This window comes from Hermetia illucens, chromosome 2 (assembly GCF_905115235.1).
Source record: "Hermetia illucens chromosome 2, iHerIll2.2.curated.20191125, whole genome shotgun sequence".
Lineage (NCBI taxonomy): Eukaryota > Metazoa > Arthropoda > Insecta > Diptera > Stratiomyidae > Hermetia > Hermetia illucens.
The window spans coordinates 87139855-87167182 of record NC_051850.1 but is presented as its reverse complement, the minus strand read 5'-3'; the positions used below and the strand labels follow the sequence as shown (position 1 = coordinate 87167182).

At 49.5% G+C, this 27328-nt stretch overlaps 2 protein-coding genes across 2 annotated transcripts in view; both read left to right on the top strand.

Annotated features, from left to right (window-relative positions):
• LOC119648490 (titin-like) overlaps nucleotides 1-7365 on the top strand; it is an 84581-nt gene extending 77216 nt beyond the window's left edge. The window contains exons 11-13 of the mRNA XM_038050256.1: nucleotides 1851-3068; nucleotides 3126-7288; nucleotides 7357-7365. Coding sequence (XP_037906184.1) covers nucleotides 1851-3068; nucleotides 3126-7288; nucleotides 7357-7365 — 5390 coding nt within the window. The remainder of the gene's footprint in view (nucleotides 1-1850; nucleotides 3069-3125; nucleotides 7289-7356) is intronic.
• LOC119648489 (titin-like) overlaps nucleotides 6710-27328 on the top strand; it is a 59185-nt gene continuing 38566 nt past the window's right edge. The window contains exon 1 of the mRNA XM_038050255.1: nucleotides 6710-26908. Within this exon, the coding sequence (XP_037906183.1) occupies nucleotides 7382-26908 (19527 nt within the window). The 5' untranslated portion in view covers nucleotides 6710-7381. The remainder of the gene's footprint in view (nucleotides 26909-27328) is intronic.

The following is a 27328-nucleotide window of genomic DNA, read 5'->3' as shown; positions in this document are numbered from 1 at the left end:
TGACTTCACCTCCGTTACAAAGACAACCGTCACACAGATTGTACGCAAAACGGAGGGTGTTCCTGCTGACACTGCACGTCGGTCTCCATCGCCATCAAGGGAACCGTCACCAGAGCCTAAGTCTGATGCATTGAAACCCGTTTCACCTGTCCATGGGAAAGAAGAGCCTGACGAGTTGAAACCACTCCCATTGGCCCCAGGTCATCCAGGAACTCCATCCCCAACTAAGAGTAAGGAGCCATCTCCAGAAATCGAGCCCCACAAACTCCCAAGTATTCCTCAATCCACCCGTGACGCGGAACCACACCATGTTCCTAGCAAGCCCGAACCGGTGTCTCCATCTTTGACCAAGCAACCAGAACCTGAGCGTAAGCCTGATACGTCCAAACTCGTGTCTCCTGTCCAAGACACCCAACAGCCTGATGACAAGCAGCAACCTCAATTGCCCATAACCCACAAAGCAACTGTGTCCCCAACTGAAAGTAGAGAGCAATCTCCACAACCAGAACCCCACAAACCTTCAATTACTTCTCAGTTTACTAGTGTTACTAAGACGACCGTGACGGAAATTGTGCACCATGCACATGATGTTTCTCGCAAGCCCCAATCGGAGTCCCCATCTTCATCAAGAGAGTCATCGCCTGAGCCTGAATCTCATATCTCCAAGCCCGTGCTTCCCGAACAGACAGAGAAAGCCCCTGACGACCTAAAGAAATTACCGTTGCCATTACCATTGCACCCAACTGAAAAGGAGCCCTCATCTCCAGTTGAAAGTGACAAAGCATCTCCAGAACCCCAGTCCAAGGCACCTTCACTCCTTTCTCAAATGACCAGTGTCACTAAAACGACTGTCACAGAAATTTTAAAGGAAACTGGTGATCTTCCTTCTGATCGCGAACCACAACCAAAATCTGTGTCAAGAGAACCGTCACCTGAGCCTAAACTCCATGCTGTCAAGCCTACCGAATTGGTGGAGGACAAGGAAAAACCTCAAGATTCGGAGAAGCCATCGCTTCCCGAAACCCGAAAACAAGTCCCATCTCCAACTGAGACTAGGGATGTTTTATCAGAACCAGAGAAGCAGCAGCCTGACTTCACCTCCGTTACAAAGACAACCGTCACACAGATTGTACGCAAAATGGAGGGTGTTCCTGCTGACACTGAACGTCGGTCTCCATCGCCATCAAGGGAACCGTCACCAGAGCCTAAGTCTGATGCATTGAAACCCGTTTCACCTGTCCATGGGAAAGAAGAGCCTGACGAGTTGAAACCACTCCCATTGGCCCCAGGTCATCCAGGAACTCCATCCCCAACTAAGAGTAAGGAGCCATCTCCAGAAATCGAGCCCCACAAACTCCCAAGTATTCCTCAATCCACCCGTGACGCGGAACCACACCATGTTCCTAGCAAGCCCGAACCGGTGTCTCCATCTTTGACCAAGCAACCAGAACCTGAGCGTAAGCCTGATACGTCCAAACTCGTGTCTCCTGTCCAAGACACCCAACAGCCTGATGACAAGCAGCAACCTCAATTGCCCATAACCCACAAAGCAACTGTGTCCCCAACTGAAAGTAGAGAGCAATCTCCAGAACCAGAACCCCACAAACCTTCAATTACTTCTCAGTTTACTAGTGTTACTAAGACGACCGTGACGGAAATGGTGCACCATGCACATGATGTTTCTCGCAAGCCCCAATCGGAGTCCCCATCTTCATCAAGAGAGTCATCGCCTGAGCCTGAATCTCATATCTCCAAGCCCGTGCTTCCCGAACAGACAGAGAAAGCCCCTGACGACCTAAAGAAATTACCGTTGCCATTACCATTGCACCCAACTGAAAAGGAGCCCTCATCTCCAGTTGAAAGTGACAAAGCATCTCCAGAACCCCAGTCCAAGGCACCTTCACTCCTTTCTCAAATGACCAGTGTCACTAAAACGACTGTCACAGAAATTTTAAAGGAAACTGGTGATCTTCCTTCTGATCGCGAACCACAACCAAAATCTGTGTCAAGAGAACCGTCACCTGAGCCTAAACTCCATGCTGTCAAGCCTACCGAATTGGTGGAGGACAAGGAAAAACCTCAAGATTCGGAGAAGCCATCGCTTCCCGAAACCCGAAAACAAGTCCCATCTCCAACTGAGACTAGGGATGTTTTATCGGAACCAGAGAAGCAGCAGCCTGACTTCACCTCCGTTACAAAGACAACCGTCACACAGATTGTACGCAAAACGGAGGGTGTTCCTGCTGACACTGAACGTCGGTCTCCATCGCCATCAAGGGAACCTTCACCAGAGCCTAAGTCTGATGCATTGAAACCCGTTTCACCTGTCCATGGGAAAGAAGAGCCTGACGATTTGAAGCCACTCCCATTGGCCCCAGGTTATCCAGGAACTCCATCCCCAACTAAGAGTAAGGAGCCATCTCCAGAAATCGAGCCCCACAAACTCTCAAGTATTCCTCAATCCACCCGTGACGCGGAACCACACCATGTTCCTAGCAAGCCCGAACCGGTGTCTCCATCTTTGACCAAGCAACCAGAACCTGAGCGTAAGCCTGATACGTCCAAACTCGTGTCTCCTGTCCAAGACACCCAACAGCCTGATGACAAGCAGCAACCTCAATTGCCCATAACCCACAAAGCAACTGTGTCCCCAACTGAAAGTAGAGAGCAATCTCCAGAACCAGAACCCCACAAACCTTCAATTACTTCTCAGTTTACTAGTGTTACTAAGACGACCGTGACGGAAATGGTGCACCATGCACATGATGTTTCTCGCAAGCCCCAATCGGAGTCCCCATCTTCATCAAGAGAGTCATCGCCTGAGCCTGAATCTCATATCTCCAAGCCCGTGCTTCCCGAACAGACAGAGAAAGCCCCTGACGACCTAAAGAAATTACCGTTGCCATTACCATTGCACCCAACTGAAAAGGAGCCCTCATCTCCAGTTGAAAGTGACAAAGGATCTCCAGAACCCCAGTCCAAGGCACCTTCACTCCTTTCTCAAATGACCAGTGTCACTAAAACGACTGTCACAGAAATTTTAAAGGAAACTGGTGATCTTCCTTCTGATCGCGAACCACAACCAAAATCTGTGTCAAGAGAACCGTCACCTGAGCCTAAACTCCATGCTGTCAAGCCTACCGAATTGGTGGAGGACAAGGAAAAACCTCAAGATTCGGAGAAGCCATCGCTTCCCGAAACCCGAAAACAAGTCCCATCTCCAACTGAGACTAGGGATGTTTTATCGGAACCAGAGAAGCAGCAGCCTGACTTCACCTCCGTTACAAAGACAACCGTCACACAGATTGTACGCAAAACGGAGGGTGTTCCTGCTGACACTGAACGTCGGTCTCCATCGCCGTCAAGGGAACCTTCACCAGAGCCTAAGTCTGATGCATTGAAACCCGTTTCACCTGTCCATGGGAAAGAAGAGCCTGACGATTTGAAGCCACTCCCATTGGCCCCAGGTTATCCAGGAACTCCATCCCCAACTAAGAGTAAGGAGCCATCTCCAGAAATCGAGCCCCACAAACTCCCAAGTATTCCTCAATCCACCCGCGACGCGGAACCACACCATATTCCTAGCAAGCCCGAACCGGTGTCTCCATCTTTGACCAAACAACCAGAACCTGAGCGTAAGCCTGATACGTCCAAAATCGTGTCTCCTGTCCAAGGCACCCAACAGCCTGATGACAAGCAGCAACCTCAATTGCCCATAACCCACAAAGCAACTGTGTCCCCAACTGAAAGTAGAGAGCAATCTCCAGAACCAGAACCCCACAAACCTTCAATTACTTCTCAGTTTACTAGTGTTACTAAGACGACCGTGACGGAAATTGTGCACCATGCACATGATGTTTCTCGCAAGCCCCAATCGGAGTCCCCATCTTCATCAAGAGAGTCATCGCCTGAGCCTGAATCTCATATCTCCAAGCCCGTGCTTCCCGAACAGACAGAGAAAGCCCCTGACGACCTAGAGAAATTACCATTGCACCCAACTGAAAAGGAGCCCTCATCTCCAGTTGAAAGTGACAAAGCATCTCCAGAACCCCAGTCCAAGGCACCTTCACTCCTTTCTCAAGTGACCAGTGTCACTAAGACGACTGTCACAGAAATTTTAAAGGAAACTGGTGATCTTCCTTCTGATCGCGAACCACAACCAAAATCTGTGTCAAGAGAACCGTCACCTGAGCCTAAACTCCATGCTGTCAAGCCTACCGAATTGGTGGAGGACAAGGAAAAACCTCAAGATTCGGAGAAGCCATCGCTTCCCGAAACCCGAAAACAAGTCCCATCTCCAACTGAGACTAGGGATGTTTTATCGGAACCAGAAAAGCAGCAGCCTGACTTCACCTCCGTTACAAAGACAACCGTCACACAGATTGTACGTAAAACGGAGGGTGTTCCTGCTGACACTGAACGTCGGTCTCCATCGTCATCAAGGGAACCGTCACCAGAGCCTAAGTCTGATGCATTGAAACCCGTTTCACCTGTCCATGGGAAAGAAGAGCCTGACGATTTGAAGCCACTCCCATTGGCCCCAGGTTATCCAGGAACTCCATCCCCAACTAACAGTAAGGAGCCATCTCCAGAAATCGAGCCCCACAAACTCCCAAGTATTCCTCAATCCACCCGTGACGCGGAACCACACCATATTCCTAGCAAGCCCGAACCGGTGTCTCCATCTTTGACCAAACAACCAGAACCTGAGCGTAAGCCTGATACGTCCAAAATCGTGTCTCCTGTCCAAGGCACCCAACAGCCTGATGACAAGCAGCAACCTCAATTGCCCATAACCCACAAAGCAACTGTGTCCCCAACTGAAAGTAGAGAGCAATCTCCACAACCAGAACCCCACAAACCTTCAATTACTTCTCAGTTTACTAGTGTTACTAAGACGACCGTGACGGAAATTGTGCACCATGCACATGATGTTTCTCGCAAGCCCCAATCGGAGTCCCCATCTTCATCAAGAGAGTCATCGCCTGAGCCTGAATCTCATATCTCCAAGCCCGTGCTTCCCGAACAGACAGAGAAAGCCCCTGACGACCTAAAGAAATTACCGTTGCCATTACCATTGCACCCAACTGAAAAGGAGCCCTCATCTCCAGTTGAAAGTGACAAAGCATCTCCAGAACCCCAGTCCAAGGCACCTTCACTCCTTTCTCAAATGACCAGTGTCACTAAAACGACTGTCACAGAAATGTTAAAGGAAACTGGTGATCTTCCTTCTGATCGCGAACCACAACCAAAATCTGTGTCAAGAGAACCGTCACCTGAGCCTAAACTCCATGCTGTCAAGCCTACCGAATTGGTGGAGGACAAGGAAAAACCTCAAGATTCGGAGAAGCCATCGCTTCCCGAAACCCGAAAACAAGTCCCATCTCCAACTGAGACTAGGGATGTTTTATCGGAACCAGAGAAGCAGCAGCCTGACTTCACCTCCGTTACAAAGACAACCGTCACACAGATTGTACGCAAAACGGAGGGTGTTCCTGCTGACACTGAACGTCGGTCTCCATCGCCATCAAGGGAACCTTCACCAGAGCCTAAATCTGATGCATTGAAACCCGTTTCACCTGTCCATGGGAAAGAAGAGCCTGACGATTTGAAGCCACTCCCATTGGCCCCAGGTTATCCAGGAACTCCATCCCCAACTAAGAGTAAGGAGCCATCTCCAGAAATCGAGCCCCACAAACTCCCAAGTATTCCTCAATCCACCCGTGACGCGGAACCACACCATATTCCTAGCAAGCCCGAACCGGTGTCTCCATCTTTGACCAAGGAACCAGAACCTGAGCGTAAGCCTGATACGTCCAAACTCGTGTCTCCTGTCCAAGACACCCAACAGCCTGATGACAAGCAGCAACCTCAATTGCCCATAACCCACAAAGCAACTGTGTCCCCAGCTGAAAGTAGAGAGCAATCTCCAGAACCAGAACCCCACAAACCTTCAATTACTTCTCAGTTTACTAGTGTTACTAAGACGACCGTGACGGAAATTGTGCACCATGCACATGATGTTTCTCGCAAGCCCCAATCGGAGTCCCCATCTTCATCAAGAGAGTCATCGCCTGAGCCTGAATCTCATATCTCCAAGCCCGTGCTTCCCGAACAGACAGAGAAAGCCCCTGACGACCTAAAGAAATTACCGTTGCCATTACCATTGCACCCAACTGAAAAGGAGCCCTCATCTCCAGTTGAAAGTGACAAAGCATCTCCAGAACCCCAGTCCAAGGCACCTTCACTCCTTTCTCAAATGACCAGTGTCACTAAAACGACTGTCACAGAAATGTTAAAGGAAACTGGTGATCTTCCTTCTGATCGCGAACCACAACCAAAATCTGTGTCAAGAGAACCGTCACCTGAGCCTAAACTCCATGCTGTCAAGCCTACCGAATTGGTGGAGGACAAGGAAAAACCTGAAGATTCGGAGAAGCCATCGCTTCCCGAAACCCGAAAACAAGTCCCATCTCCAACTGAGACTAGGGATGTTTTATCGGAACCAGAGAAGCAGCAGCCTGACTTCACCTCCGTTACAAAGACAACCGTCACACAGATTGTACGTAAAACGGAGGGTGTTCCTGCTAACACTGAACGTCGGTCTCCATCGTCATCAAGGGAACCTTCACCAGAGCCTAAGTCTGATGCATTGAAACCCGTTTCACCTGTCCATGGGAAAGAAGAGCCTGGCGATTTGAAGCCACTCCCATTGGCCCCAGGTTATCCAGGAACTCCATCCCCAACTAAGAGTAAGGAGCCATCTCCAGAAATCGAGCCCCACAAACTCCCAAGTATTCCTCAATCCACCCGTGACGCGGAACCACACCATATTCCTAGCAAGCCCGAACCGGTGTCTCCATCTTTGACCAAACAACCAGAACCTGAGCGTAAGCCTGATACGTCCAAACTCGTGTCTCCTGTCCAAGACACCCAACAGCCTGATGACAAGCAGCAACCTCAATTGCCCATAACCCACAAAGCAACTGTGTCCCCAACTGAAAGTAGAGAGCAATCTCCAGAACCAGAACCTCACAAACCTTCAATTACTTCTCAGTTTACTAGTGTTACTAAGACGACCGTGACGGAAATTGTGCACCATGCACATGATGTTTCTCGCAAGCCCCAATCGGAGTCCCCATCTTCATCAAGAGAGTCATCGCCTGAGCCTGAATCTCATATCTCCAAGCCCGTGCTTCCCGAACAGACAGAGAAAGCCCCTGACGACCTAAAGAAATTACCGTTGCCATTACCATTGCACCCAACTGAAAAGGAGCCCTCATCTCCAGTTGAAAGTGACAAAGCATCTCCAGAACCCCAGTCCAAGGCACCTTCACTCCTTTCTCAAGTGATCAGTGCCACTAAGACGACTGTCACAGAAATGTTAAAGAAAACTGGTGATCTTCCTTCTGATCGCGAACCACAACCAAAATCTGTGTCAAGAGAACCGTCACCTGAGCCTAAACTCCATGCTGTCAAGCCTACCGAATTGGTGGAGGACAAGGAAAAACCTCAAGATTCGGAGAAGCCATCGCTTCCCGAAACCCGAAAACAAGTCCCATCTCCAACTGAGACTAGGGATGTTTTATCGGAACCAGAGAAGCAGCAGCCTGACTTCACCTCCGTTACAAAGACAACCGTCACACAGATTGTACGCAAAACGGAGGGTATTCCTGCTGACACTGAACGTCGGTCTCCATCGCCATCAAGGGAACCGTCACCAGAGCCTAAGTCTGATGCATTGAAACCCGTTTCACCTGACCACGGGAAAGAACAGCCTGACGAGTTGAAACCACTCCCATTGGCCCCAGGTCATCCAGGAACTCCATCCCCAACTAAGAGTAAGGAGCCATCTCCAGAAATCGAGCCCCACAAACTCCCAAGTATTCCTCAATCCACCCGTGACGCGGAACCACACCATGTTCCTAGCAAGCCCGAACCGGTGTCTCCATCTTTGACCAAGCAACCAGAACCTGAGCGTAAGCCTGATACGTCCAAACTCGTGTCTCCTGTCCAAGACACCCAACAGCCTGATGACAAGCAGCAACCTCAATTGCCCATAACCCACAAAGCAACTGTGTCCCCAGCTGAAAGTAGAGAGCAATCTCCAGAACCAGAACCCCACAAACCTTCAATTACTTCTCAGTTTACTAGTGTTACTAAGACGACCGTGACGGAAATTGTGCACCATGCACATGATGTTTCTCGCAAGCCCCAATCGGAGTCCCCATCTTCATCAAGAGAGTCATCGCCTGAGCCTGAATCTCATATCTCCAAGCCCGTGCTTCCCGAACAGACAGAGAAAGCCCCTGACGACCTAAAGAAATTACCGTTGCCATTACCATTGCACCCAACTGAAAAGGAGCCCTCATCTCCAGTTGAAAGTGACAAAGCATCTCCAGAACCCCAGTCCAAGGCACCTTCACTCCTTTCTCAAATGACCAGTGTCACTAAAACGACTGTCACAGAAATTTTAAAGGAAACTGGTGATCTTCCTTCTGATCGCGAACCACAACCAAAATCTGTGTCAAGAGAACCGTCACCTGAGCCTAAACTCCATGCTGTCAAGCCTACCGAATTGGTGGAGGACAAGGAAAAACCTCAAGATTCGGAGAAGCCATCGCTTCCCGAAACCCGAAAACAAGTCCCATCTCCAACTGAGACTAGGGATGTTTTATCGGAACCAGAGAAGCAGCAGCCTGACTTCACCTCCGTTACAAAGACAACCGTCACACAGATTGTACGTAAAACGGAGGGTGTTCCTGCTGACACTGAACGTCGGTCTCCATCGCCATCAAGGGAACCGTCACCAGAGCCTAAGTCTGATGCATTGAAACCCGTTTCACCTGTCCACGGGAAAGAACAGCCTGACGAGTTGAAGCCACTCCCATTGGCCCCAGGTCATCCAGGAACTCCATCCCCAACTAAGAGTAAGGAGCCATCTCCAGAAATCGAGCCCCACAAACTCCCAAGTATTCCTCAATCCACCCGTGACGCGGAACCACACCATGTTCCTAGCAAGCCCGAACCGGTGTCTCCATCTTTGACCAAGCAACCAGAACCTGAGCGTAAGCCTGATACGTCCAAACTCGTGTCTCCTGTCCAAGACACCCAACAGCCTGATGACAAGCAGCAACCTCAATTGCCCATAACCCACAAAGCAACTGTGTCCCCAGCTGAAAGTAGAGAGCAATCTCCAGAACCAGAACCCCACAAACCTTCAATTACTTCTCAGTTTACTAGTGTTACTAAGACGACCGTGACGGAAATTGTGCACCATGCACATGATGTTTCTCGCAAGCCCCAATCGGAGTCCCCATCTTCATCAAGAGAGTCATCGCCTGAGCCTGAATCTCATATCTCCAAGCCCGTGCTTCCCGAACAGACAGAGAAAGCCCCTGACGACCTAAAGAAATTACCGTTGCCATTACCATTGCACCCAACAGAAAAGGAGCCCTCATCTCCAGTTGAAAGTGACAAAGCATCTCCAGAACCCCAGTCCAAGGCACCTTCACTCCTTTCTCAAATGACCAGTGTCACTAAAACGACTGTCACAGAAATTTTAAAGGAAACTGGTGATCTTCCTTCTGATCGCGAACCACAACCAAAATCTGTGTCAAGAGAACCGTCACCTGAGCCTAAACTCCATGCTGTCAAGCCTACCGAATTGGTGGAGGACAAGGAAAAACCTCAAGATTCGGAGAAGCCATCGCTTCCCGAAACCCGAAAACAAGTCCCATCTCCAACTGAGACTAGGGATGTTTTATCAGAACCAGAGAAGCAGCAGCCTGACTTCACCTCCGTTACAAAGACAACCGTCACACAGATTGTACGCAAAACGGAGGGTGTTCCTGCTGACACTGAACGTCGGTCTCCATCGCCATCAAGGGAACCGTCACCAGAGCCTAAGTCTGATGCATTGAAACCCGTTTCACCTGTCCACGGGAAAGAACAGCCTGACGAGTTGAAACCACTCCCATTGGCCCCAGGTCATCCAGGAACTCCATCCCCAACTAAGAGTAAGGAGCCATCTCCAGAAATCGAGCCCCACAAACTCTCAAGTATTCCTCAATCCACCCGTGACGCGGAACCACACCATGTTCCTAGCAAGCCCGAACCGGTGTCTCCATCTTTGACCAAGCAACCAGAACCTGAGCGTAAGCCTGATACGTCCAAACTCGTGTCTCCTGTCCAAGACACCCAACAGCCTGATGACAAGCAGCAACCTCAATTGCCCATAACCCACAAAGCAACTGTGTCCCCAACTGAAAGTAGAGAGCAATCTCCAGAACCAGAACCCCACAAACCTTCAATTACTTCTCAGTTTACTAGTGTTACTAAGACGACCGTGACGGAAATGGTGCACCATGCACATGATGTTTCTCACAAGCCCCAATCGGAGTCACCTTCTTCATCAAGAGAGTCATCGCCTGAGCCTGAATCTCATATCTCCAAGCCCGTGCTTCCCGAACAGGCAGAGAAAGCCCCTGACGACCTAAAGAAATTACCGTTGCCATTACCATTGCACCCAACTGAAAAGGAGCCCTCATCTCCAGTTGAAAGTGACAAAGCATCTCCAGAACCCCAGTCCAAGGCACCTTCACTCCTTTCTCAAATGACCAGTGTCACTAAAACGACTGTCACAGAAATTTTAAAGGAAACTGGTGATCTTCCTTCTGATCGCGAACCACAACCAAAATCTGTGTCAAGAGAACCGTCACCTGAGCCTAAACTCCATGCTGTCAAGCCTACCGAATTGGTGGAGGACAAGGAAAAACCTCAAGATTCGGAGAAGCCATCGCTTCCCGAAACCCGAAAACAAGTCCCATCTCCAACTGAGACTAGGGATGTTTTATCGGAACCAGAGAAGCAGCAGCCTGACTTCACCTCCGTTACAAAGACAACCGTGACACAGATTGTACGCAAAACGGAGGGTGTTCCTGCTGACACTGAACGTCGGTTTCCATCGCCATCAAGGGAACCGTCACCAGAGCCTAAGTCTGATGCATTGAAACCCGTTTCACCTGTCCACGGGAAAGAAGAGCCTGACGAGTTGAAGCCACTCCCATTGGCCCCAGGTCATCCAGGAACTCCATCCCCAACTAAGAGTAAGGAGCCATCTCCAGAAATCGAGCCCCACAAACTCCCAAGTATTCCTCAATCCACCCGTGACGCGGAACCACACCATGTTCCTAGCAAGCCCGAACCGGTGTCTCCATCTTTGACCAAGGAACCAGAACCTGAGCGTAAGCCTGATACGTCCAAACTCGTGTCTCCTGTCCAAGACACCCAACAGCCTGATGACAAGCAGCAACCTCAATTGCCCATAACCCACAAAGCAACTGTGTCCCCAGCTGAAAGTAGAGAGCAATCTCCAGAACCAGAACCCCACAAACCTTCAATTACTTCTCAGTTTACTAGTGTTACTAAGACGACCGTGACGGAAATGGTGCACCATGCACATGATGTTTCTCACAAGCCCCAATCGGAGTCCCCTTCTTCATCAAGAGAGTCATCGCCTGAGCCTGAATCTCATATCTCCAAGCCCGTGCTTCCCGAACAGGCAGAGAAAGCCCCTGACGACCTAAAGAAATTACCGTTGCCATTACCATTGCACCCAACTGAAAAGGAGCCCTCATCTCCAGTTGAAAGTGACAAAGCATCTCCAGAACCCCAGTCCAAGGCACCTTCACTCCTTTCTCAAATGACCAGTGTCACTAAAACGACTGTCACAGAAATTTTAAAGGAAACTGGTGATCTTCCTTCTGATCGCGAACCACAACCAAAATCTGTGTCAAGAGAACCGTCACCTGAGCCTAAACTCCATGCTGTCAAGCCTACCGAATTGGTGGAGGACAAGGAAAAACCTCAAGATTCGGAGAAGCCATCGCTTCCCGAAACCCGAAAACAAGTCCCATCTCCAACTGAGACTAGGGATGTTTTATCGGAACCAGAGAAGCAGCAGCCTGACTTCACCTCCGTTACAAAGACAACCGTCACACAGATTGTACGCAAAACGGAGGGTGTTCCTGCTGACACTGAACGTCGGTCTCCATCGCCACCAAGGGAACCGTCACCAGAGCCTAAGTCTGATGCATTCAAACCCGTTTCACCTGTCCATGGGAAAGAAGAGCCTGACGAGTTGAAACCACTCCCATTGGCCCCAGGTCATCCAGGAACTCCATCCCCAACTAAGAGTAAGGAGCCATCTCCAGAAATCGAGCCCCACAAACTCCCAAGTATTCCTCAATCCACCCGTGACGCGGAACCACACCATGTTCCTAGCAAGCCCGAACCGGTGTCTCCATCTTTGACCAAGCAACCAGAACCTGAGCGTAAGCCTGATACGTCCAAACTCGTGTCTCCTGTCCAAGACACCCAACAGCCTGATGACAAGCAGCAACCTCAATTGCCCATAACCCACAAAGCAACTGTGTCCCCAGCTGAAAGTAGAGAGCAATCTCCAGAACCAGAACCTCACAAACCTTCAATTACTTCTCAGTTTACTAGTGTTACTAAGACGACCGTGACGGAAATGGTGCACCATGCACATGATGTTTCTCGCAAGCCTCAATCGGAGTCCCCATCTTCATCAAGAGAGTCATCGCCTGAGCCTGAATCTCATATCTCCAAGCCCGTGCTTCCCGAACAGACAGAGAAAGCCCCTGACGACCTAAAGAAATTACCATTGCACCCAACTGAAAAGGACCCCTCATCTCCAGTTGAAAGTGACAAAGCATCTCCAGAACCCCAGCCCAAGGCACCTTCACTCCTTTCTCAAGTGACCAGTGTCACTAAGACGACTGTCACAGGAATGTTAAAGGAAACTGGTGATCTTCCTTCTGATCGCGAACCACAACCAAAATCTGTGTCAAGAGAACCGTCACCTGAGCCTAAACTCCACGCTGTCAAGCCTACCGAATTGGTGGAGGCCAAGGAAAAACCGGAAGATTCGGAGAAGCCATCGCTTCCCGAAACCCGAAAACAAGTCCCGTCTCCAACTGAGACTAGGGATATTTTATCGGAACCAGAGAAGCAGCAGCCTGACTTCACCTCCGTTACAAAGACAACCGTCACACAGATTGTACGTAAAACGGAGGGTGTTCCTGCTGACACTGAACGTCGGTCTCCATCGCCATCAAGGGAACCGTCACCAGAGCCTAAGTCTGATGCATTCAAACCCGTTTCACCTGTCCATGGGAAAGAAGAGCCTGACGAGTTGAAACCACTCCCATTGGCCCCAGGTCATCCAGGAACTCCATCCCCAACTAAGAGTAAGGAGCCATCTCCAGAAATCGAGCCCCACAAACTCCCAAGTATTCCTCAATCCACCCGTGACGCGGAACCACACCATGTTCCTAGCAAGCCCGAACCGGTGTCTCCATCTTTGACCAAGCAACCAGAACCTGAGCGTAAGCCTGATACGTCCAAACTCGTGTCTCCTGTCCAAGACACCCAACAGCCTGATGACAAGCAGCAACCTCAATTGCCCATAACCCACAAAGCAACTGTGTCCCCAACTGAAAGTAGAGAGCAATCTGCAGAACCAGAACCCCACAAACCTTCAATTACTTCTCAGTTTACTAGTGTTACTAAGACGACCGTGACGGAAATGGTGCACCATGCACATGATGTTTCTCGCAAGCCCCAATCGGAGTCCCCATCTTCATCAAGAGAGTCATCGCCTGAGCCTGAATCTCATATCTCCAAGCCCGTGCTTCCCGAACAGACAGAGAAAACCCCTGACGACCTAAAGAAATTACCATTGCACCCAACTGAAAAGGAGCCCTCATCTCCAGTTGAAAGTGACAAAGCATCTCCAGAACCCCAGCCCAAGGCACCTTCACTCCTTTCTCAAGTGACCAGTGTCACTAAGACGACTGTCACAGAAATGTTAAAGGAAACTGGTGATCTTCCTTCTGATCGCGAACCACAACCAAAATCTGTGTCAAGAGAACCGTCACCTGAGCCTAAACTCCACGCTGTCAAGCCTACCGAATTGGTGGAGGCCAAGGAAAAACCGGAAGATTCGGAGAAGCCATCGCTTCCCGAAACCCGAAAACAAGTCCCGTCTCCAGCTGAGACTAGGGATGTTTTATCGGAACCAGAGAAGCAGCAGCCTGACTTCACCTCCGTTACAAAGACAACCGTCACACAGATTGTACGCAAAACGGAGGGTGTTCCTGCTGACACTGAACGTCGGTCTCCATCGCCATCAAGGGAACCTTCACCAGAGCCTAAGTCTGATGCATTGAAACCCGTTTCACCTGTCCATGGGAAAGAAGAGCCTGACGAGTTGAAACCACTCCCATTGGCCCCAGGTCATCCAGGAACTCCATCCCCAACTAAGAGTAAGGAGCCATCTCCAGAAATCGAGCCCCACAAACTCCCAAGTATTCCTCAATCCACCCGTGACGCGGAACCACACCATGTTCCTAGCAAGCCCGAACCGGTGTCTCCATCTTTGACCAAGCAACCAGAACCTGAGCGTAAGCCTGATACGTCCAAACTCGTGTCTCCTGTCCAAGACACCCAACAGCCTGATGGCAAGCAGCAACCTCAATTGCCCATAACCTACAAAGCAACTGTGTCCCCAACTGAAAGTAGAGAGCAATCTCCACAACCAGAACCCCACAAACCTTCAATTACTTCTCAGTTTACTAGTGTTACTAAGACGACCGTGACGGAAATTGTGCACCATGCAAATGATGTTTCTCGCAAGCCCCAATCGGAGTCCCCATCTTCATCAAGAGAGTCATCGCCTGAGCCTGAATCTCATATCTCCAAGCCCGTGCTTCCCGAACAGACAGACAAAGCCCCTGACGACCTAAAGAAATTACCGTTGCCATTACCATTGCACCCAACTGAAAAGGAGCCCTCATCTCCAGTTGAAAGTGACAAAGCATCTCCAGAACCCCAGTCCAAGGCACCTTCACTCCTTTCTCAAGTGATCAGTGCCACTAAGACGACTGTCACAGAAATGTTAAAGAAAACTGGTGATCTTCCTTCTGATCGCGAACCACAACCAAAATCTGTGTCAAGAGAACCGTCACCTGAGCCTAAACTCCATGCTGTCAAGCCTACCGAATTGGTGGAGGACAAGGAAAAACCTCAAGATTCGGAGAAGCCATCGCTTCCCGAAACCCGAAAACAAGTCCCATCTCCAACTGAGACTAGGGATGTTTTATCGGAACCAGAGAAGCAGCAGCCTGACTTCACCTCCGTTACAAAGACAACCGTCACACAGATTGTACGCAAAACGGAGGGTATTCCTGCTGACACTGAACGTCGGTCTCCATCGCCATCAAGGGAACCGTCACCAGAGCCTAAGTCTGATGCATTGAAACCCGTTTCACCTGACCACGGGAAAGAACAGCCTGACGAGTTGAAGCCACTCCCATTGGCCCCAGGTCATCCAGGAACTCCATCCCCAACTAAGAGTAAGGAGCCATCTCCAGAAATCGAGCCCCACAAACTCCCAAGTATTCCTCAATCCACCCGTGACGCGGAACCACACCATGTTCCTAGCAAGCCCGAACCGGTGTCTCCATCTTTGACCAAGCAACCAGAACCTGAGCGTAAGCCTGATACGTCCAAACTCGTGTCTCCTGTCCAAGACACCCAACAGCCTGATGACAAGCAGCAACCTCAATTGCCCATAACCCACAAAGCAACTGTGTCCCCAGCTGAAAGTAGAGAGCAATCTCCAGAACCAGAACCTCACAAACCTTCAATTACTTCTCAGTTTACTAGTGTTACTAAGACGACCGTGACGGAAATGGTGCACCATGCACATGATGTTTCTCACAAGCCCCAATCGGAGTCCCCTTCTTCATCAAGAGAGTCATCGCCTGAGCCTGAATCTCATATCTCCAAGCCCGTGCTTCCCGAACAGGCAGAGAAAGCCCCTGACGACCTAAAGAAATTACCGTTGCCATTACCATTGCACCCAACTGAAAAGGAGCCCTCATCTCCAGTTGAAAGTGACAAAGCATCTCCAGAACCCCAGTCCAAGGCACCTTCACTCCTTTCTCAAATGACCAGTGTCACTAAAACGACTGTCACAGAAATTTTAAAGGAAACTGGTGATCTTCCTTCTGATCGCGAACCACAACCAAAATCTGTGTCAAGAGAACCGTCACCTGAGCCTAAACTCCATGCTGTCAAGCCTACCGAATTGGTGGAGAACAAGGAAAAACCTCAAGATTCGGAGAAGCCATCGCTTCCCGAAACCCGAAAACAAGTCCCATCTCCAACTGAGACTAGGGATGTTTTATCGGAACCAGAGAAGCAGCAGCCTGACTTCACCTCCGTTACAAAGACAACCGTGACACAGATTGTCCGCAAAACGGAGGGTGTTCCTGCTGACACTGAACGTCGGTTTCCATCGCCATCAAGGGAACCGTCACCAGAGCCTAAGTCTGATGCATTCAAACCCGTTTCACCTGTCCACGGGAAAGAAGAGCCTGACGAGTTGAAGCCACTCCCATTGGCCCCAGGTCATCCAGGAACTCCATCCCCAACTAAGAGTAAGGAGCCATCTCCAGAAATCGAGCCCCACAAACTCCCAAGTATTCCTCAATCCACCCGTGACGCGGAACCACACCATGTTCCTAGCAAGCCCGAACCGGTGTCTCCATCTTTGACCAAACAACCAGAACCTGAGCGTAAGCCTGATACGTCCAAACTCGTGTCTCCTGTCCAAGACACCCAACAGCCTGATGACAAGCAGCAACCTCAATTGCCCATAACCCACAAAGCAACTGTGTCCCCAGCTGAAAGTAGAGAGCAATCTCCAGAACCAGAACCCCACAAACCTTCAATTACTTCTCAGTTTACTAGTGTTACTAAGACGACCGTGACGGAAATGGTGCACCATGCACATGATGTTTCTCGCAAGCCCCAATGGGAGTCCCCTTCTTCATCAAGAGAGTCATCGCCTGAGCCTGAATCTCATATCTCCAAGCCCGTGCTTCCCGAACAGGCAGAGAAAGCCCCTGACGACCTAAAGAAATTACCGTTGCCATTACCATTGCACCCAACTGAAAAGGAGCCCTCATCTCCAGTTGAAAGTGACAAAGCATCTCCAGAACCCCAGTCCAAGGCACCTTCACTCCTTTCTCAAATGACCAGTGTCACTAAAACGACTGTCACAGAAATTTTAAAGGAAACTGGTGATCTTCCTTCTGATCGCGAACCACAACCAAAATCTGTGTCAAGAGAACCGTCACCTGAGCCTAAACTCCATGCTGTCAAGCCTACCGAATTGGTGGAGGACAAGGAAAAACCTCAAGATTCGGAGAAGCCATCGCTTCCCGAAACCCGAAAACAAGTCCCATCTCCAACTGAGACTAGGGATGTTTTATCGGAACCAGAGAAGCAGCAGCCTGACTTCACCTCCGTTACAAAGACAACCGTCACACAGATTGTACGCAAAACGGAGGGTGTTCCTGCTGACACTGAACGTCGGTCTCCATCGCCACCAAGGGAACCGTCACCAGAGCCTAAGTCTGATGCATTGAAACCCGTTTCACCTGTCCACGGGAAAGAACAGCCTGACGAGTTGAAGCCACTCCCATTGGCCCCAGGTCATCCAGGAACTCCATCCCCAACTAAGAGTAAGGAGCCATCTCCAGAAATCGAGCCCCACAAACTCCCAAGTATTCCTCAATCCACCCGTGACGCGGAACCACACCATGTTCCTAGCAAGCCCGAACCGGTGTCTCCATCTTTGACCAAGCAACCAGAACCTGAGCGTAAGTCTGATACGTCCGAACTCGTGTCTCCTGTCCAAGACACCCAACAGCCTGATGACAAGCAGCAACCTCAATTGCCCATAACCCACAAAGCAACTGTGTCCCCAACTGAAAGTAGAGAGCAATCTCCAGAACCAGAACCCCACAAACCTTCAATTACTTCTCAGTTTACTAGTGTTACTAAGACGACCGTGACGGAAATGGTGCACCATGCACATGATGTTTCTCGCAAGCCCCAATCGGAGTCCCCATCTTCATCAAGAGAGTCATCGCCTGAGCCTGAATCTCATATCTCCAAGCCCGTGCTTCCCGAACAGACAGAGAAAGCCCCTGACGACCTAAAGAAATTACCATTGCACCCAACTGAAAAGGACCCCTCATCTCCAGTTGAAAGTGACAAAGCATCTCCAGAACCCCAGCCCAAGGCACCTTCACTCCTTTCTCAAGTGACCAGTGTCACTAAAACGACTGTCACAGGAATGTTAAAGGAAACTGGTGATCTTCCTTCTGATCGCGAACCACAACCAAAATCTGTGTCAAGAGAACCGTCACCTGAGCCTAAACTCCACGCTGTCAAGCCTACCGAATTGGTGGAGGCCAAGGAAAAACCTGAAGATTCGGAGAAGCCATCGCTTCCCGAAACCCGAAAACAAGTCCCGTCTCCAACTGAGACTAGGGATATTTTATCGGAACCAGAGAAGCAGCAGCCTGACTTCACCTCCGTTACAAAGACAACCGTCACACAGATTGTACGTAAAACGGAGGGTGTTCCTGCTGACACTGAACGTCGGTCTCCATCGCCATCAAGGGAACCGTCAGCAGAGCCTAAGTCTGATGCATTCAAACCCGTTTCACCTGTCCATGGGAAAGAAGAGCCTGACGAGTCGAAACCACTCCCATTGGCCCCAGGTCATCCAGGAACTCCATCCCCAACTAAGAGTAAGGAGCCATCTCCAGAAATCGAGCCCCACAAACTCCCAAGTATTCCTCAATCCACCCGTGACGCGGAACCACACCATGTTCCTAGCAAGCCCGAACCGGTGTCTCCATCTTTGACCAAGCAACCAGAACCTGAGCGTAAGCCTGATACGTCCAAACTCGTGTCTCCTGTCCAAGACACCCAACAGCCTGATGACAAGCAGCAACCTCAATTGCCCATAACCTACAAAGCAACTGTGTCCCCAACTGAAAGTAGAGAGCAATCTGCAGAACCAGAACCCCACAAACCTTCAATTACTTCTCAGTTTACTAGTGTTACTAAGACGACCGTGACGGAAATGGTGCACCATGCACATGATGTTTCTCGCAAGCCCCAATCGGAGTCCCCATCTTCATCAAGAGAGTCATCGCCTGAGCCTGAATCTCATATCTCCAAGCCCGTGCTTCCCGAACAGACAGAGAAAACCCCTGACGACCTAAAGAAATTACCATTGCACCCAACTGAAAAGGAGCCCTCATCTCCAGTTGAAAGTGACAAAGCATCTCCAGAACCCCAGCCCAAGGCACCTTCAGTCCTTTCTCAAGTGACCAGTGTCACTAAGACGACTGTCACAGAAATGTTAAAGGAAACTGGTGATCTTCCTTCTGATCGCGAACCACAACCAAAATCTGTGTCAAGAGAACCGTCACCTGAGCCTAAACTCCACGCTGTCAAGCCTACCGAATTGGTGGAGGCCAAGGAAAAACCGGAAGATTCGGAGAAGCCATCGCTTCCCGAAACCCGAAAACAAGTCCCGTCTCCAGCTGAGACTAGGGATGTTTTATCGGAACCAGAGAAGCAGCAGCCTGACTTCACCTCCGTTACAAAGACAACCGTCACACAGATTGTACGCAAAACGGAGGGTGTTCCTGCTGACACTGAACGTCGGTCTCCATCGCCATCAAGGGAACCTTCACCAGAGCCTAAGTCTGATGCATTGAAACCCGTTTCACCTGTCCATGGGAAAGAAGAGCCTGACGAGTTGAAACCACTCCCATTGGCCCCAGGTCATCCAGGAACTCCATCCCCAACTAAGAGTAAGGAGCCATCTCCAGAAATCGAGCCCCACAAACTCCCAAGTATTCCTCAATCCACCCGTGACGCGGAACCACACCATGTTCCTAGCAAGCCCGAACCGGTGTCTCCATCTTTGACCAAGCAACCAGAACCTGAGCGTAAGCCTGATACGTCCAAACTCGTGTCTCCTGTCCAAGACACCCAACAGCCTGATGGCAAGCAGCAACCTCAATTGCCCATAACCTACAAAGCAACTGTGTCCCCAACTGAAAGTAGAGAGCAATCTCCACAACCAGAACCCCACAAACCTTCAATTACTTCTCAGTTTACTAGTGTTACTAAGACGACCGTGACGGAAATGGTGCACCATGCACATGATGTTTCTCGCAAGCCCCAATCGGAGTCCCCATCTTCATCAAGAGAGTCATCGCCTGAGCCTGAATCTCATATCTCCAAGCCCGTGCTTCCCGAACAGACAGAGAAAGCCCCTGACGACCTAAAGAAATTACCATTGCACCCAACTGAAAAGGAGCCCTCATCTCCAGTTGAAAGTGACAAAGCATCTCCAGAACCCCAGTCCAAGGCACCTTCACTGATCCTTCCTTCTGATCGCGAACCACAACCAAAATCTGTGTCAAGAGAACCGTCACCTGAGCCTAAACTCCATGCTGTCAAGCCTACCGAATTGGTGGAGGACAAGGAAAAACCTCAAGATTCGGAGAAGCCATCGCTTCCCGAAACCCGAAAACAAGTCCCATCTCCAACTGAGACTAGGGATGTTTTATCGGAACCAGAGAAGCAGCAGCCTGACTTCACCTCCGTTACAAAGACAACCGTCACACAGATTGTACGCAAAACGGAGGGTGTTCCTGCTGACACTGAACGTCGGTCTCCATCGCCATCAAGGGAACCGTCACCAGAGCCTAAGTCTGATGCATTGAAACCCGTTTCACCTGTCCACGGGAAAGAACAGCCTGACGAGTTGAAGCCACTCCCATTGGCCCCAGGTCATCCAGGAACTCCATCCCCAACTAAGAGTAAGGAGCCATCTCCAGAAATCGAGCCCCACAAACTCCCAAGTATTCCTCAATCCACCCGTGACGCGGAACCACACCATGTTCCTAGCAAGCCCGAACCGGTGTCTCCATCTTTGACCAAGCAACCAGAACCTGAGCGTAAGCCTGATACGTCCAAACTCGTGTCTCCTGTCCAAGACACCCAACAGCCTGATGACAAGCAGCAACCTCAATTGCCCATAACCCACAAAGCAACTGTGTCCCCAACTGAAAGTAGAGAGCAATCTCCAGAACCAGAACCCCACAAACCTTCAATTACTTCTCAGTTTACTAGTGTTACTAAGACGACCGTGACGGAAATTGTGCACCATGCACATGATGTTTCTCGCAAGCCCCAATCGGAGTCCCCATCTTCATCAAGAGAGTCATCGCCTGAGCCTGAATCTCATATCTCCAAGCCCGTGCTTCCAGAACCCCAGTCCAAGGCACCTTCACTCCTTTCTCAAATGACCAGTGTCACTAAAACGACTGTCACAGAAATTTTAAAGGAAACTGGTGATCTTCCTTCTGATCGCGAACCACAACCAAAATCTGTGTCAAGAGAACCGTCACCTGAGCCTAAACTCCACGCTGTCAAGCCTACCGAATTGGTGGAGGCCAAGGAAAAACCTGAAGATTCGGAGAAGCCATCGCTTCCCGAAACCCGAAAACAAGTCCCGTCTCCAGCTAAGACTAGGGATGTTTTATCGGAACCAGAGAAGCAGCAGCCTGACTTCACCTCCGTTACAAAGACAACCGTCACACAGATTGTACGCAAAACGGAGGGTGTTCCTGCTGACACTGAACGTCGGTCTCCATCGCCATCAAGGCAACCTTCACCAGAGCCTAAGTCTGATGCATTGAAACCCGTTTCACCTGTCCATGGGAAAGAAGAGCCTGACGAGTTGAAACCACTCCCATTGGCCCCAGGTCATCCAGGAACTCCATCCCCAACTAAGAGTAAGGAGCCATCTCCAGAAATCGAGCCCCACAAACTCCCAAGTATTCCTCAATCCACCCGTGACGCGGAACCACACCATGTTCCTAGCAAGCCCGAACCGGTGTCTCCATCTTTGACCAAGCAACCAGAACCTGAGCGTAAGCCTGATACGTCCAAACTCGTGTCTCCTGTCCAAGACACCCAACAGCCTGATGACAAGCAGCAACCTCAATTGCCCATAACCCACAAAGCAACTGTGTCCCCAACTGAAAGTAGAGAGCAATCTCCAGAACCAGAACCCCACAAACCTTCAATTACTTCTCAGTTTACTAGTGTTACTAAGACGACCGTGACGGAAATGGTGCACCATGCACATGATGTTTCTCGCAAGCCCCAATCGGAGTCCCCTTCTTCATCAAGAGAGTCATCGCCTGAGCCTGAATCTCATATCTCCAAGCCCGTGCTTCCCGAACAGACAGAGAAAGCCCCTGACGACCTAAAGAAATTACCATTGCACCCAACTGAAAAGGAGCCCTCATCTCCAGTTGAAAGTGACAAAGCATCTCCAGAAGCCCAGCCCAAGGCACCTTCACTCCTTTCTCAAGTGACCAGTGTCACTAAGACGACTGTCACAGAAATGTTAAAGAAAACTGGTGATCTTCCTTCTGATCGCGAACCACAACCAAAATCTGTGTCAAGAGAACCGTCACCTGAGCCTAAACTCCACACTGTCAAGCCTACCGAATTGGTGGAGGACAAGGAAAAACCTCAAGATTCGGAGAAGCCATCGCTTCCCGAAACCCGAAAACAAGTCCCATCTCCAACTGAGACTAGGGATGTTTTATCGGAACCAGAGAAGCAGCAGCCTGACTTCACCTCCGTTACAAAGACAACCGTCAGACAGATTGTACGCAAAACGGAGGGTGTTCCTGCTGACACTGAACGTCGGTCTCCATCGCCATCAAGGGAACCTTCACCAGAGCCTAAGTCTGATGCATTGAAACCCGTTTCACCTGTCGACGGGAAAGAACAGCCTGAGGAGTTGAAGCCACTCCCATTGGCCCCAGGTCATCCAGGAACTCCATCCCCAACTAAGAGTAAGGAGCCATCTCCAGAAATCGAGCCTCACAAACTCCCAAGTATTCCTCAATCCACCCGTGACGCGGAACCACACCAGGTTCCTAGCAAGCCCGAGCCGGTGTTTCCATCTTTGACCAAACAACCAGAACCTGAGCGTAAGCCTGATACGTCCAAACTCGTGTCTCCTGTCCAAGACACCCAACAGCCTGATGACAAGCATCAACCTCAATTGCCCATAACCCACAAAGCAACTGTGTCCCCAACTGAAAGTAGAGAGCAATCTCCAGAACCAGAACCCCACAAACCTTCAATTGCTTCTCAGTTTACTAGTGTTACTAAGACGACCGTGACGGAAATTGTGCACCATGCACATGATGTTTCTCGCAAGCCCCAATCGGAGTCCCCTTCTTCATCAAGAGAGTCATCGCCTGAGCCTGAATCTCATATCTCCAAGCCCGTGCTTCCCGAACAGACAGAGAAATTACCATTGCACCCAACTGAAAAGGAGGCCTCATCTCCAGTTGAAAGTGACAAAGCATCTCCAGAACCCCAGCCCAAGGCACCTTCACTCCTTTCTCAAGTGACCAGTGTCACTAAGACGACTGTCACAGAAATGTTAAAGGAAACTGGTGATCTTCCTTCTGATCGCGAACCACAACCAAAATCTGTGTCAAGAGAACCGTCACCTGAGCCTAAACTCCACGCTGTCAAGCCTACCGAATTGGTGGAGGCCAAGGAAAAACCTCAAGATTCGGAGAAGCCATCGCTTCCCGAAACCCGAAAACAAGTGCCGTCTCCAGCTAAGACTAGGGATGTTTTATCGGAACCAGAGAAGCAGCAGCCTGACTTCACCTCCGTTACAAAGACAACCGTCACACAGATTGTACGCAAAACGGAGGGTGTTCCTGCTGACACTGAACATCGGTCTCCATCGCCATCAAGGGAACCTTCACCAGAGCCTAAGTCTGATGCATTGAAACCCGTTTCACCTGTCCACGGGGAAGAACAGCCTGACGAGTTGAAGCCACTCCCATTGGCCCCAGGTCATCCAGAAACTCCATCCCCAACTAAGAGTAAGGAGCCATCTCCAGAAATCGAGCCCCACAAACTCCCAAGTATTCCTCAATCCACCCGTGACGCGGAACCACACCATGTTCCTAGCAAGCCCGAACCGGTGTCTCCATTTTTGTCCAAACAACCAGAACCTGAGCGTACCTCCAAACTCGTGTTTCCTGTCGAAGGCAGCCATCAGCCTGATGACAGCAAGCAGCAAACTCAATTGCCCATAACCCACAAAGCAACTATGTCCCCAACTGAAAGTAGAGATCAATCTCCAGAACCAGAACCCCACAAACCTTCAATCGGTTCTCAGTTTACCAGTGTTACTAAGGCAACCGTGACGGAGATTGTGCGCCAAACACAAGATTTTTCCCGCAAGCCCCAATCGGAGTCCCCAGCTTTATTAGGAAAGTCGGCACCTGAGTCTGGGTCTGGTATCTTGAAGTCATTTGTTCCCGAACAGGGCAAGATAGTGCCTGAGGTTCCCCAAAGGCAAATGGAGGTAATATCAACGCCTCACACCCCAGGGGAGAGCAAAAGTGGGCCAGGAACCATGCCCTCCTCCTTATCGGAAGTGTTATCGTATGATGGTGATGCTAGTCTTATATCTGCTGTGGAGGAAAAGCCGGAACGAGATGTCTTAGAAGAGGCATTTGTGCTAACTAAGGACACCACTGAGGTTGAACTTCTGACATCGGAACCTTTCTCTACGTCACCAACCGCTGGATTGTATAGCTTATCGTTAGATGTTAGCAGTAGCTTTACCTCAGACGTTGATCTATCGACTAGACTTTTATTAGGAGACGTAATGACGAACGATACTGATATGAAGACAGTTTCCGAAAGGTCTTTGAAATCGCTTCCCCCGAAATCAAAAGATTTCAGTAAGGAAGAGAAAAAGCAAGAAAAAATTAGGGCTAAGACCACGAAAATTAAAAGACCACCTACTTTAAGGTACATATCTCCAAGCAGAACTGACAGGAGAGACGACAGTTCAGAAAAGCGTCATTCAAAAGATGTAGCCGGCCGCCAGTATAAACGGGATGTAGAGATTTTAGCTAGTTCCAGATCTGAAGTCAAATCCGTATTACCTAAGCATTCTACACAGTCTATCCAGAAGCCTAAATCGAAGCCAGAAAAGTTGACAAGCGAGAGAAAGCAGCAACAAAGTGTTTCGACTCATGAATATTCCATACACGAAATATTCGGATCGCGAAAAGTTCGGAGCACGTTGAAGCCACATGAAAAGGAGCAAGCACCGAAAACTGGGAAACCGAAAGCTAGGTCCACTGAAATTGAAAGCGAGAAAACTCCTGAAGTGATCGCTCAACAACAAGTCAGGCTGATTAAATCTACAGATCAAATGAAAGAGATCAGGACTAGGCAAATTAAGCAACAGCACAAGCCGACCCCCGAAAGAAAAATACAGCCAGTCGCAAAAAAAACAGAATTGGTGATGAGCAGCCCCAAGAAAACCGTTGGACTGAAGCAAACTGAAATTAAATCTTCGGTCAGGAATATGGATTATAAATTCACCATGGAACAAACTCGCATCTCATCACCGATTCAAAGGAAGTTTGGGTATATGCAATCAACAGTTTCAAGTGAACTTAAGGTTAGTAAACATACCGATCTTCTGGAAAGGAGATCGGAGCAAATTTCGGAGTACAAAATGGAAGGTAGCCAAACCCAAATTGCACGACCTAAGTCCCGTCAGCGAAGTTTGACACCTCATAGTGAAAGAGACGGGCAGAAATCTCCACTTAAGGTCAAGCCGGCGCAAAAACCGGTGCAAAGCGATTCAAAGGCTTCTACTCCCAGTAAAGTGGAGTCTATGCCTACGAAGACAGGTCAGTCTAAATCGAGCACGGTAACGAAAATTCCATCGAGACCGAAAATGCAAAAACCACTGGATTCAAGAACTAAAAAACTAGAACCCAAAGACAGACAAGCAGAAGTACCAGGCAAACTTCCAACCCAACAAAAACGTGCTAAGCCTCGAATTTTCGACAAAAGCCTGCCTTCTGATAGAACCCTCACAAAAGAAGAGAAGAGTTTGGAAAACATTTCGAAAATGACTACCACAAAACTGATATTAGAAAGGACGAATGTAACGAGAACATCTGCTCCGCATACTCAACGAAAGCCTACCAAAGAAGTGTCCGTGAAACAGAGCTTCCACCCAATCCGCAAGCAGCCCCTCCCAAGTCACACTGATGCCAAGGAGAAGAAAATTACCAAAGAGGTTCAAAACGCACGCATCCAGCATATCCGGTTGGGAGAAGCGACGCTGAGGTGCCAGTCAGCACTCCAATATGCCAGCCCAGACGTCGCAACCTCAACAACAGACAGCGTTACCGATGACTCCGCACACCGCAGAGAGCCATCCTCTCTTCCGTCCAGCCCTAGCCGTCTCCAGAAACACAAACCGGACAATGGTACAAAATTAATTACAAGTGAAGTTTTTACTAGAACCATAGATTCATCTAAGTCAATTGAAGTAATTTATAGACAGCCGTTAGGAACAAGTGAACTTGTTAGAAAAGCAAACGAGTACAAATATAATGATTTCGATGTCAGTTTTATAGAAACTACAGATTCTAGCTTATCTGACTCAATTGCACTGCCATCATCTTCATCAGATCACGATTTTGAGTTTAAGCGTCGTCGGTCGATTAGCCCCGCTTCGCCGAAGCCCACAAAGCGGCCTCTTCACCTAATCGAGGAAAAGCTGCGGCGAACCGATGCCTTCCTGCGGGCCGCTACTATAGAGGACCAAGATGAGATGCTCACGTGCGTTCACGAGATCGCAATCGGCAGCAGCTTTCCGCTGAGTGGCAACGTTCAACTCGGTTCGAGTGACCAGCTGCCACAGCTACAAGTACAGGTACCGCCCGCGGCGCCAACTAGGCCGCTGTCACCAGCCTTGGTTGAATTGGATGCCAGTTCACCGACACTACACGACGGCCACACTACCTTACATTACAGTTCCATTCACCAGCCAGGTAATTTGTTCAATAACGTTTCTATCGGTTTGCAGGATGAGCTTAGGAATAGATGCTCCAGATGATGCGGAAGCAGCAACCAGCACAAAAGGGACTAATTTTTATTCGCTTTCCATGAATGTCCTAACACGCAATACTTTTGTAGGGACCAATTAAAGCTTGCATCAAATATGCCACTGTCCTGCTCCATTTTTTAGCCAGGGATTCCCTGCATTGCAGCAGATGAAGTCATAATATTAGTTTCCAAAAACTGCTGGCTAATGAACTCTTATTGCAGCATCTAGAAATTGCTGAACCACACTTGTCCACTATGAACAACAACGATTTTCACTTCATGTGTTCTTAGATAAAGGGGATACATCCCAACGTGCCAGAGTGCATATTGTAGGACTAGTTGGGAGAGAAGAACAAGTTTAACATTACCACACACCCCTCTT